The sequence below is a fragment of the Mizuhopecten yessoensis genome, unplaced genomic scaffold (assembly GCF_002113885.1).
Source record: "Mizuhopecten yessoensis strain PY_sf001 unplaced genomic scaffold, ASM211388v2 scaffold6731, whole genome shotgun sequence".
In the NCBI taxonomy this organism is placed as follows: domain Eukaryota; kingdom Metazoa; phylum Mollusca; class Bivalvia; order Pectinida; family Pectinidae; genus Mizuhopecten; species Mizuhopecten yessoensis.
The window spans coordinates 6359-19252 of NW_018406696.1; the positions used below are offsets into that span (position 1 = coordinate 6359).

At 35.5% G+C, this 12894-nt stretch overlaps 1 protein-coding gene across 10 annotated transcripts in view; it reads left to right on the forward strand.

Annotated features, from left to right (window-relative positions):
• The first annotated feature begins 440 nt into the window (after window positions 1-440).
• The window catches only part of LOC110452580, a 38695-nt gene continuing 26241 nt past the window's right edge, over window positions 441-12894 (forward strand). For 3 of the 10 annotated variants that reach the window (XM_021501201.1, XM_021501202.1, XM_021501198.1), the window contains exon 1: window positions 444-1359. In XM_021501201.1, the coding sequence (XP_021356876.1) occupies window positions 952-1359 (408 nt within the window). In that variant the 5' untranslated portion in view covers window positions 444-951. Of the gene's footprint in view, window positions 1360-7975; window positions 8253-12894 lie in introns of those variants that run through there. The other 7 variants (XM_021501196.1, XM_021501197.1, XM_021501194.1 and 4 more) reach the window with 6 other exon arrangements.

Sequence of the window (12894 nt, forward strand, 5' to 3'; positions counted from 1 at the left end):
TTTGTTGTATGGCCATAAACAGTGATTTAATGTCTCTCTAAGTTACAAATAGTCAGCCACAAACCGCTTAAATCTAATACCTGTCACCAATGCATCCCAGGATATTTCTCGCTGTAGTATAATCGAAGATCAATTCAGAAAGCATTCAATATAACTTTAATTTCTATTCTAATGCAAAATATTCCAATACTATTGAAAATCCCACTTACATGACAAAATGTGATATTTAAGGCGCAAAATGGAAGACCGACAGAAGTTATAGCTTTTTTGTATCGGATTTTACTGCAGATCAATAAAATTAATCCCTACCAATATCCGCACGGTAGAAGCCCATCTGTAAGTCCTAGGACACCTTCGATCCACACTAAAGCGCATGCGTAAAAGGGTAAGCGTGCTTGCCAACGAAAAATCGGATTATCGCATAACCTACTATGATAAAACATATACCCGAATACTAGCTATTCTATAGGTCAGACCTTTACATAAGGAGAGAAAATTCCTTATGACAATATACGGTAAGGGCTGTGGATATCTACATGGTTTAAATCAGGCATGAATTGATTTACCTGTACAGGTGAAGGGGAAGAGATGCCGATGGATATGTTCAATCAGCTGTTATATTGGTGAAATTCGTAGCCGTACGGAATGTAAGAAATATGACATAAAAGTGTCACAGAATTGCCTTCTTGTGACTAGTTTTAAGGTGGATAAGGCTGAAAAACAAAGTCTAAAATCAAAAGTGTGAAACCGCCGCTGACGGCGTACTAACAGCACGATGACATAAGTGCTGATTGTGTTATAACGAGCAACACATGTGAAAATCACAAGATCACGTCTTGGGAATATTAAAAAAAAAATCAAGTTAGGCAACTTTTATTACATCACAACGGACATCTGTTGAGGAGTGTTACCTGTCCTTTGAGTATATGACCCGAGATCGCAGTGTCAGTAATGGAGGTACTACGGCCATCACCGATAGAGTCGGGTGTCGAAATGACGTACGACAAAAAGGACATTAGGGCTGCACTTGCTGCACACAATGCTCAGAAACAGAAACTGAGTTATGGTCAGCCAGCTCCTCTCAAAGACAGCCCGAGGTTAATGAGCTTCAGACGGAGGGCTGTCAAAGGTCTGTCTCCCATGTCTATGAACAGTGATTGTCCCAGCTTTACCACGGGGTCGTCACGGACTATGTACGGGGCCAGTATCACGCCTCTTAAGAGCATTACCACTGACAGTCCTTATACATCCATGAGTCAGCAGCTTCTACCATCCAAAGACTTACCCGTGCTGAGTAAATCTGCTCCTCCTATCCCGGACGTACCGCCCAGCTGGAAAGGGTCTTCTACTAACCCAAAGGTAACCCCCCCCCCCTCTTGGTATACGTGTGCTAAATCTAACATTGTCCTATATGTATTTTTTATATTTACTGTTTGATATACAAAATGTTAAGATGTGTAGGTGGAATATTTTATTTCAACTTTTATTTGTTTCAGAGAAAATAGTCACATTTATTCCTTTAAGTCTGTCCATTTAAATGTAGCCCAAGCTAGTATGTCACACGAGTTTCTCCAAGTGACCCTCTTGGCAATATCAATCAATGGTCACCTACTTCAATGTGAAATTCAATCTTATCACTAAAAGATCAGAGTGTACACTAAAGTTATGGATGTCCACTCCTCGAGCTTACCACCACCAGGCTGTTAGTCGATGTAATACGGGTTACTAGCCCTAGTATCTATACTTTAACCTAGTAATACACGTTCTGACCACTTCTATTCCCCACCTTATGTACATTGACTACCAACTGACCAGTATCAGGTGTCTTATCTTATCTCTCCCGTTGGCCATTTTCGATAAAACCCATTCAAATTTAGACTTTAAAGGTCATCGCAATAAAGATAAATTATATTTTTTACACAGATGTTTATACCCGCTGTCCCATCCACACCCTAACCCACAATCCAAACAGCTCGTCATCAAATATAGTCTCCATATTATTTACAAATGTTTTTTACCTATTCTATAAATTCAAATTATATAAACACAGTCTGTATGTGCGATGCAGTATGGAAAGTAACACCTTATATTTATGTCTGTTATAGTAAACACAGTATGTATGTGCTATGCAGTATGGAAAGTAACACCTTATATATATGTCTGTTATAATAAACACAGTATGTATGTGCTATGCAGTATGGAAAGTAACACCTTACATATATGTCTGTTATAATAAACACTGACATTGTATATGTGTTTTCTGTATTATACTCAGAAGCATCTATATATCATAAATCGCTCTATATTTCGTATACTTCATTTCGCAAACTGTACCTGTAAGTTTCTTTCATGAATACTTGAACTCATGACTTAGAGGATGATTAAAAACAGGGAATTGTCCATGGCATTAATGCATGGAAGATCTAAACTCGCGAGTGTTTCCTCGAGAAATGTATCTTGCGAAAAATAAAGTAATTACAGTATGCAGTTTGAAGTAAACACAGCAATGAATTGTATAAGGATGCTGAGCACCCTTCCGTCAGTTTATGTTATTATTACATGTTGATGTTTAATACATAATTATTAAGGTAAATACGGCTCCTTAGCTGATTATTTGGACATACATTGCAAACCGTTGAAGTAAGTTTTCGTGATGATCAGACCATCTGACCATTTGTTAAAAAAGGTGACACAAAACTTTGTAACCTTAACTTTGTAAGATGTGTTCAGTACTAAACACACCCAGACACACAGTCATGTTCAGGGATATACATGACTCGACGCCTTCCCGATATAGTATACAGGTTTGATTCCAAATGTCAATATTTATCATTATTTGCATGCGTTCAATTTATTTGGTAAATTGTATTATTCTGTTATTTAACTTAGCTCTTTGTGCGTAAAATGATTCTAGCTGCAAAAGATCAGTTTGCTCTAAGATTATAATCTGAGACACCGAATATTTAACATTAATATGGTAACACGTTCTTGGTGAAAGGGGATATAAAAGTACATATTGCTATATTATTTTCATGCTTTTACGTAAAGAAAGACGAAGTGGGCTTTTACATGTTTGGTGGCGACATTTTCCGTCTGGCCGATTATTATGTGTACGGATTATACTGTTATTTCAGGTCGTTGACGGGACCCTGACATCATGGGGTGTATGTTATTGTGTGGGAGTAGTAGAGTATATGTATCAATAAGATCCCGGGCCTGGGTTTTGTGTCCTTTCGTTTGACCTCACTGGGAACAATATTCTCACACGTAACCGTTATACGTTCATTGGAAGTCAATTTCAAAACTACTAATTACAAAGTAATCGTGTTTGACGTCTTTGGTGAATCGTGATGTGATTGGGATTAGAGAGGAGACTTAGAAAATCTATCAAAAAGTTACCCTGTTACACGCTATGGGTATACATGCCTAAGAATATGGCGTTAGACTTGTTTCTTGAATGCAAACACATGTGTGATTTCAATCGCAAGAAAACGGATTACTAAGTCAAGGTTTTATATACGAGTCACATTTTGCATACGAAAGCAGAGATATGGCCGCTTTGATATGCTGAAAAATAAGCGTTTTAAATCCCTGTTACCATCAGTTTCTATATACACTTAGTCACCATTACCGTCGTTGAAAAGCGTTAATAGCAGCAGAGATTGTCGAGCGAAGCCATAAACAACTACTAGAATAGGAAGTCAGAAAACACCTATATAAAACGTTTACTGATAAGATATTTACTGTGACCATATTGAATTGTGTCCATTGATGACGTATCAGGGTTACGAAAGATCAAAATAATGAAAACCTATGTCTAAGGTGTCCACAACATTGGTTCAAATACATGTAAAAGGGTGAGATGTCTATACGCTACCAGAGCTATATCATTTATAAACAACCAAAACAATATGTCTTTCTCCCTATCCTATACTAATGCATTATGCTTTTAACATTTAAAGCTTTTGAATATTTTGCTTAATTTCAAAATTTGAAATGAACATAATTATATACGCAGTTGTTTTCTATATATAAATTATAAACAATGAAATTTTCTAAACAGAAAACCAGAGCTGACTTTGAGTGTTAATACTCTTCCAAAAACAGGAATTGCACCGGTATAGTGTGCCTTTAAAACGGATATACAAATATACTACAATATCAACACAATGCAAACTTTGATACAACGGAAACCTGAAAGGCACAAGATGTACAGAAACGACGTCATGGGCCCACACTGCGCTCCGTGTGGCACCCGTCATGACGTCATGGGCCCACACTGCGCTCCGTGTGGCACCCGTCATGACGTCATGGGCCCACACTGTGCTCCGTGTGGCACCCGTCATGACGTCACTTGTCCAGTCCATCAAGGTATGGAAGTCATACCTTTTCAACGTGGACATCGATTAACAACACGGTGATTTAAAAGGAGGCAAGAAGATTAGTTTTTATTAAAGATGATTGACCTTAATTCGTCCAGTGAGACGTATTAGGGATGTACCTCATATGTTATATTATATTATTGTAAGTCACTCCGTGAATTATGCCGTCAGTGCTTACTAGGTCAAATGTAGTAGGTACTAAGACTAGATCGATAGAGAACCAACATATAAAGCTAGCCTGCATACTCCATTAGTTTCTCATAGCGATAGTCACACTGTATTTAACAATATACGTGAATACCTGAGCACACATAATAAAATATCCAATAAGCTTTTAGCGCTGAACATTTCTGTAATAGTAAACATTTATTTCGTAAACGATTTCATATTGGACTGAATTAACATTTCCAACCTGTTCCTCATATCCTAAACTTTATATTTGTGCTACAAAAAAATATAAGTATTTTACGTTTTTGTAACAAATAAACGAACAGATGAATATGACACTATCAATTTAAAAATGTCATCATTCTTCATTCTTTTTAAAAGATAAGTCATTAACCAATAGGAGAGATAGGATGCAAAATACAATATAATTCTATAATAATCCTACGATTAAAAAAAATCAGTTCTCATGAAATAGTCTTTAGCATCTTTATGGGAAACCAGGTAATATGCAAGCAGTAAAGACTAGTTGTCCTTAAGGAGGTTTCTATTGTTCTTATACTAATAACGCTAAATATGGAATGTAAAATATAGGTTGTTACTTTATCAGCAAGAGTCCTTAGCGCTAAGCACGGTTCACCACTGTTCTACCGGTATGTGATCAGACATCTCACTGTTGTAGTGATTCACACAATCAGTGTTATTTAGAAAAGGATAATCTATTGTTTGTATCGGTTTTCCCCAATTGATTATTAACTAGTGTAAATATAACCACATACAATGGCGATTTTACAACCTATTGTCACCACACAGCCAGCCCGTATATCAGTCGTATGATACCGTATAGTATGACATAGTTTGAATACCGGGTTATAATGTCTACTTACAAACGGTGTAAAGCGCTTTGTGTATTGATCATCAAATGTTTAATCCATTTTTCAACAGTGTCCCTTTAAGATTGAAGTTCATTTCTCAATGTGGCTTTAGAATATCTCGAACGATTAGTAAGTTACCAAAATAACATACTACCAAACATGTTCTTTTTTAAAACAATGCAGCACCAAATGGGAGAGAATGGTGTTTACAATGTCATTATCAACCATGACACCTATCGACGAATGTCAACAAAGGGGAGAGAATGGTGTTTACAATGTCATTATCAACAATAACACTTAACGACGAATGTCAACAAAGCTCAATACAATATTTCTATTTCTACCTTTTAGTACACTAATATTTTATAGAGACTATGTGTTTCTTCAAAATCGTAAGACAAATTGACATATTTGGAAGCAGGCAGAAATAAAGCCGTATAGGAAGTGAAAGAGGTTCGAAATATAGACATTAATAAAATGCCAGGCAAAGTGTATACCTGTAGGATTGATACGTATGACTCCAATACCGTGTCCTGTGTATCCCCTGAACTCAGACCTAGCCAATACACCTTGCCTTGTTTCAGGGTGAACCATTGCCTGTCTTATCATATGATCGGTTTTCTTCAATTCCCAATCGATCCCTTTATCACTAGAGACGGTGAGAATGTGGAGTTCGACCTCTCACAGCGCTATTCAGAACCGTAATTCTTAAGAACCGTGTACACACACTTGAGACAGACACTCAGATATATAAAACTTTCTGTCAACAGATACGTCCCCAACATAAGCATGAAAACTATCTGCTTTTGTCAATGTTTCTAAATGAAAGAATGGTGCTGTAAGAACAGCTCCCACTAGTATGGCTGTCAAATATTTAAAAAACAAAATACATCAACTTCATTTTATCGTTGTCGTTGTCGTTTTCGTCGTCGTCATCATCATCATTGTCGTCGTCGTCGTCGTCGTATTCCTGCTCCGCATCCATCTCCGACCCGTTATCGTCGTCATCATCATCATCATCATCATCATCATCATCATCATCATCATCATCATCATCATCATCATTATCATCATCATCATCATCATCATCATCATCATCATCATATCATCGGCTGCGTCCTGTTCACAAGCAAAACATTTCAAACACAGTGGCTCAATTTACACAACATCACGGTCGTCATCACCACGTTTAGCTGTGAGATTGTAGTGTCGAACATGTCTACCGCTTTGTTCTCCGAATACACGGATTTCAAGGGAAGCAAAATGAACTGTGCAACCTCTGTTGGAGGAAACGCTAATATCTTTGGAATGATTGTGGTGGAAAAAACGCATAACTTTCCAGATTCCATATACTGGGGGCTTACAAGAATACATGTTGTGGAGGAGACGATTACCTTACCGGTGTACATATGGAAGAAGGGATGGTCTCTCATGTTCAGGAGTATATATGTTGGAGGAAACGATTGCTGCCCGGAGTAGATGTGGTAGCATATGCTGGAGGAAACGTTTATCTATTCGGGTTCCAGAGAATATGTGCTCGAAGGAACGGACGTTCACTTTACGGAGTACATTGAATCGCTTCCCGTTTTTAGAAGATGTCAGATTTTTTTTTTTTTTTTTTTTTTTTTTTTTTTTTTTTTTTTTTTTTTTTTTTTTTTTTTTTTTTTTTTTTTTTTTTTTTTTTTTTTTTTTTTTTTTTTTTTTTTTTTTTTTTTTTTTTTTTTTTTTTTTTTTTTTTTTTTTTTTTTTTTTTTTTTTTTTTTTTTTTTTTTTTTTTTTTTTTTTTTTTTTTTTTTTTTTTTTTTTTTTTTTTTTTTTTTTTTTTTTTTTTTTTTTTTTTTTTTTTTTTTTTTTTTTTTTTTTTTTTTTTTTTTTTTTACATTATCTATCGATTGAATAGAAATTTGCTAAATATTAATCAAATGAGACGAGTAGTACAATACAAAGTGTTTAATGTTCAAACATTGATCCTTAAATATGTTATAGAGATCATATTATGACTTAATATATTAACTTACTACCAATCACCAGAAAGGACATACCAGTTCAAGTTTCTCCTACAAAAATCCTAGACAAAGTATAATTTAATTGATTTTTACTGCTTTCCCTTTACAATGAATAGTGTGTCGTTAAAATTTAAAGCTAAAATAACCCAGAAGAAATGCGAGTACGGATTTACACGAGGTAGACTAGTGTCAATAGTATAGTATATGAAACCTTCCTACCTCATGTTATACCCCTATTGTAAATATCGGAACATTGTGCCTGTTAGGCACCATTGCCTCATGAAATTTAAATCTTTTAAAGAAGAATACAAATTCATTAGCTTTAATAGATAGTGACTTACATAGCTGCCAGTTGAAGTTCGATCTGTTCGATCTTGTTCTGCATAATCTACCTGTATACAAGATTTACCTGTGCAGGTAATTGACTGTCCAAATAGGTAAAACGGGAACCTTCCGATATAAAGACGACCGAGTATAGGATATATAATTAGGATCTATAGAAAGGCTGATAATAAAACACCCTCCCCGTTACGTCGTGTCTGTATGGGGTAAACGTGTCCACATATATTATCGTGTATATGTATATTTAATCACTTCAGTATAGAGTGTGTGCTGGGGAAGGTAGACATGGGACCCATTCGCTGGCCTCGGATACAAAACTTAGTATAGAGATGGGCGTAGAAAGAAGGAACTTTCTTGTTGTGACTGGGTCAAACTTTTCACCTGATCCATACGACATGACTTCCCCACCATTAGACGTCCATATGGAAAAATCTCTAACCAGCCTTCCACAAATCCCAGCACGACAGAATACTATGTGTCAGGTGAGATAAGCGATTTATGAACTATTGTAATGGAACTGGCGTTAGAAAGCGTGAATAATCTGACATAGAAACTAAGATTTAATTCGGAATACAACAGTGATGTACCTGAGTATTTAGAAGAAATCTAGGTTACAACATTATTGACTCATCAATGTCCACTATTTTTGGCGACTTAAATTCATGACTGTAAAATACGTATCCTGTATAACCTGTATTATTTGATATATCATGTTGAACTAAAATATGTACGGATTATTGTGTTCTAACATTTAATTGTGTAAATAATTACGTGTGTTGAATCTATAGATTCAACATCTTATCATAAATGACGTCTTTTCTCATGATTCCAATTCACCCCTCACATTATGATTGTATTTAGGTACCAGGTAGTGTAAATAAATGTTTCATTGCATTATATTCCTTTAGCGAGTTGTGAAAGGTAAATATTTGGTATTTTGCTGCAGGGGACGGAATTGTATAAAGTAATAGCAAGCTCCTTCAAATCTTGTGTCAGTACTCAAGTAAGCCTATTCAGATATTTCTGTTTTGACGAGTGTTTCTATTAGCTGATTTGATATCAGAATGAATCCCTAGATGTATTCGAAATTGATATATGAATGTCGTTTATCACAAACGCTGCATAACAAGATCCCCATAGTGACATGATTTTAAATTCTAAAATATCTGTGTCTCCAATGCTTACAAACTCTGACATGTCTGTGTCCTATGCTTACAAACTCTGAGATGTCTGTGTCCAATGCTCACAAACACTGAGATGTCTGTGTTCTATGCTTACAAACTCTGACATGTCTGTGTCCAATGCTTACAAACTCTGACATGTCTGTGTCCAATGCTTACAAACTCTGAGATGTCTGTGTCCAATGCTTACAAACTCTGACATGTCTGTGTCCAATGCTTACAAACTCTGACATGTCTGTGTCCAATGCTTACAAACTCTGACATGTCTGTGTCCAATGCTTACAAACTCTGACATGTCTGTGTCCAATGCTTACAAACTCTGACATGTCTGTGTCCAATGCTTACAAACTCTGACATGTCTGTGTCCAATGCTTACAAACTCTGAGATGTCTGTGTCCAATGCTTACAAACTCTGACATGTCTGTGTCCAATGCGTACAAACTCTGACATGTCTGTGTCCAATGCTCACAAACTCTGAGATATCTGTGTCCAATGCTCACAAACTCTGAGATATCTGTGTGCAATGCTCACAAACTCTGACATGTCTGTGTCCAATGCTCACAAACTCTGATGTGTCTGTGTCCTATCTTACAAACTCTGAGATGTCTGTGTCCAATGCTTACAAACTCTGGCATGTCTGGGTCCAATGCTTACAAACTCTGAGATGTCTGTGTCCTATGCTTACAAACTCTGAGATGTCTGTGTCCAATGCTTACAAACTCTAAGATGTCTGTGTCCGATGCTTACAAACTCTGATATGTCTGTGTCCTATGCTTACAAACTCTGACATGTCTGTGTCCAATGCTCACAAACTCTGAGATCTCTGTGTCCAATGCTCACAAACTCTGAGATGTCTGTGTCCAATGCTTACAAACTCTAAGATGTCTGTGTCCGATGCTTACAACCTCTGATATGTCTGTGTCCTATGCTTACAAACTCTGACATGTCTGTGTCCAATGCTCACAAACTCTGAGATATCTGTGTCCAATGCTCACAACCTCTGAGATGTCTGTGTCCTATGCTTACAAACTCTGACATGTCTGTGTCCAATGCTTACAAACTCTGACATGTCTGTGTCCTATGCTCACAAACTCTGAGATGTCTGTATCCAATGCTTACAAACTCTGACATGTCTGTGTCCTATGCTTACAAACTCTGAGATGTTTGTGTCCTATCTTACAAACTCTGAGATGTCTGTATCCAATGCTTACAAACTCTGACATGTCTTTGTCCAATGCTTACAAACTCTGACATGTCTGTGTCCTATGCTCACAAACTCTGACATGTCTGTGTTCTATCTTACAAATTCTGACATGTCTGAGTTCAAAGCTTACAAACTCTTACATGTCTGTGTCCAATGCTTACAAACTCTGAGATGTCTGTGTCCTATCTTACAAACTCTGAGATGTCTGTGTCCAATGCTTACAAACTGTGAGATGTCTATGAATCTTATGGTTATAGACTCTGAAATGTCTCTTTCTCTATTGATTCAGACCTGTTCAATATTTCTTAAATCGCTGATGACCTTCATTATTTCCTGAACTTGACAGGAAATTTTTATTGAGGGTACCACATGTATTACAGGAAACGTAAGCCTGTTGATCACGTGGTTTGGATCCTGTTGGGATAGTACGCATCTCAAATTGTTGACAGTATTGTAATATGTCGTGGTTTTTTACTTATAACTTAATCATAATCAAAGTGTGTGTTGCTTAGCAACAACTTGATTGCTTCAGACCTCTATTTAGATCAGTACTATTTGTACTGTAGTTTAATATCTAAAATTTGATATGTATGCAAGCATAAAGTAAAAACTTACCTAGAGATAAACAGGTACACTGTATATCAAGCCATATACTGTGTGCATACTCACGACAATGTAAGTATGACTTTTAAATCATTTTCTTTATTTCCCCTAGCTGTTTTGACGCCAAACGAAGTTTCATTGTATGTTGGTGTTTAACATACAAAGTTTTAACTCCCTTGTATGTCGGTAATCCTTTGAACAAAAAAGTTAAAAGAACATTTTTTGTGATTTATCCGTTTACGACGAAGCTATATTATGCAACACTAAGTGCAAATATCGCTACCAGTTTCTATTTAAATGGATCTGATACGGTTTAAAACCCTACATATGGACGATTAATGGCCGATATATGTGCACTGACGGATTTGTCCAAGTGTCATATGGAATAAATTTGGTGTCAGTTACATGTATAGCTGTAAATGAAATATATAACTGCATGTTTGAGGCACAGTATTTTCTGTTAAACCATTATATAAATACAGTGAATCATGCTTAACCATGTTATAACTACAGTGAATCATATTTAACCATGTTATAACTACAGTCAATCTTGTAAAACCATGTTATAACTACAATGACTCTTGTTAAACCATGTTATAACTACAGTGAATCACGTTTTACCATGTTATCACTACAGTGAATCCTGTTTAACCATGTTATAACTACACTGAATCTTGTTAAACCATGTTATAACTACAGTGAATCACGTTTAACCATGTTATAACTACAGTGAATCATATTCAACCATGTTATAACTACAGTGAATCTTGTTAAACCATGTTATAACTACAGCTTATCATGTTAAACCATGGTATAATTAAAGTGAATCTGGTTAAACCCTGTTATAACTACAGTGAATCTTGTTAAATCATGTTATAACTACAGTTAATCATGTTTAACCATGGTATAACTAAAGTGAATCTGGTTAAACCCTGTTATAACTACAGTTAATCATGTTTAACCATGTTATAACTAAAGCGAATCTGGTTAAACCCTGTTATAACTACAGTAAATCTTGTTTTAACCATGTTATAACTACAGTGAATCTTGTTAAACCATGTTATAACTACAATGACTTTTGTTAAACCATGTTATAACTACAGTGAATCACGTTAAACCATGTTATCACTACAGTGAATCCTGTTTATCCATGTTATAACTACAGTGAATCTTGTTTAACCATGTTATAACTACAATTAATCATGTTAAACCATGGTATAACTAAAGTGAATCTGGTTAAACCCTATTTTAACTACAGTGAATCTTGTCTTAACCAAAGTGTGGTATATTTTGTCTTTGTTAAGCTCCGGTTTAGTTTTTCTGGGTTGAACAATGGTATTTTTAGCTTTAATGAGGCTGTAATATAGTTTGTATTTTTTACGTTTACGCTGTGGTGTTTTTGTCTGTGTTGATGGCTTGGTATGTTTTTCCCTTCTGTGTTGAGCTAATGTATATTGTGTCAGTGTTTACCAAAAAGATTTATCTGCATTTCTGATGATATACAGTGTTCTATTAACTGCAGTTTTCCACACACCTTATGAAATAGATTTGTGTAGAAACTTTTACATGGTCTATGTAAATAAGATATATACATTATAAATGTATACTTGTAAAGATAATATCTGTAAGTTTTGATTAATACTAAAAGGATGACGGATTAGACATAATATAAACCTTTACATAGTTCAGCAGTGTTAACTAAGAAATAAGCAAGATGTACCTGGGAATGATCTAAGAAAAAGTACATAGATAATCCGGGTGATTTGGTGCATGAACACACCCTACTGTCACGCGTGACAAAACATCATCAAAACATGTTTATCTAATGAGAAGTTACTAGAATAACAGAAATAGTAACCGACTTGGTTTTATCAATCTCTATTCTATACATACACTGTCCTTATATTCCATCTAGTTATAATTTCTCTTTACATTTTATCTAGTTATGATTTCTCTCTTACATTTATCTAGTTATGATTTCTCTCTTACATTTATCTAGTTATGATTTCTCTCTTACATTTTATCTAGTTATGATTTCTCTCTTACATTTTATCTAGTTATGATTTCTCTCTTCATTTTATCTAGTTATGATTTCTCTCTTACATTTATCTAGTTATGATTTCTCTCTTACATTTA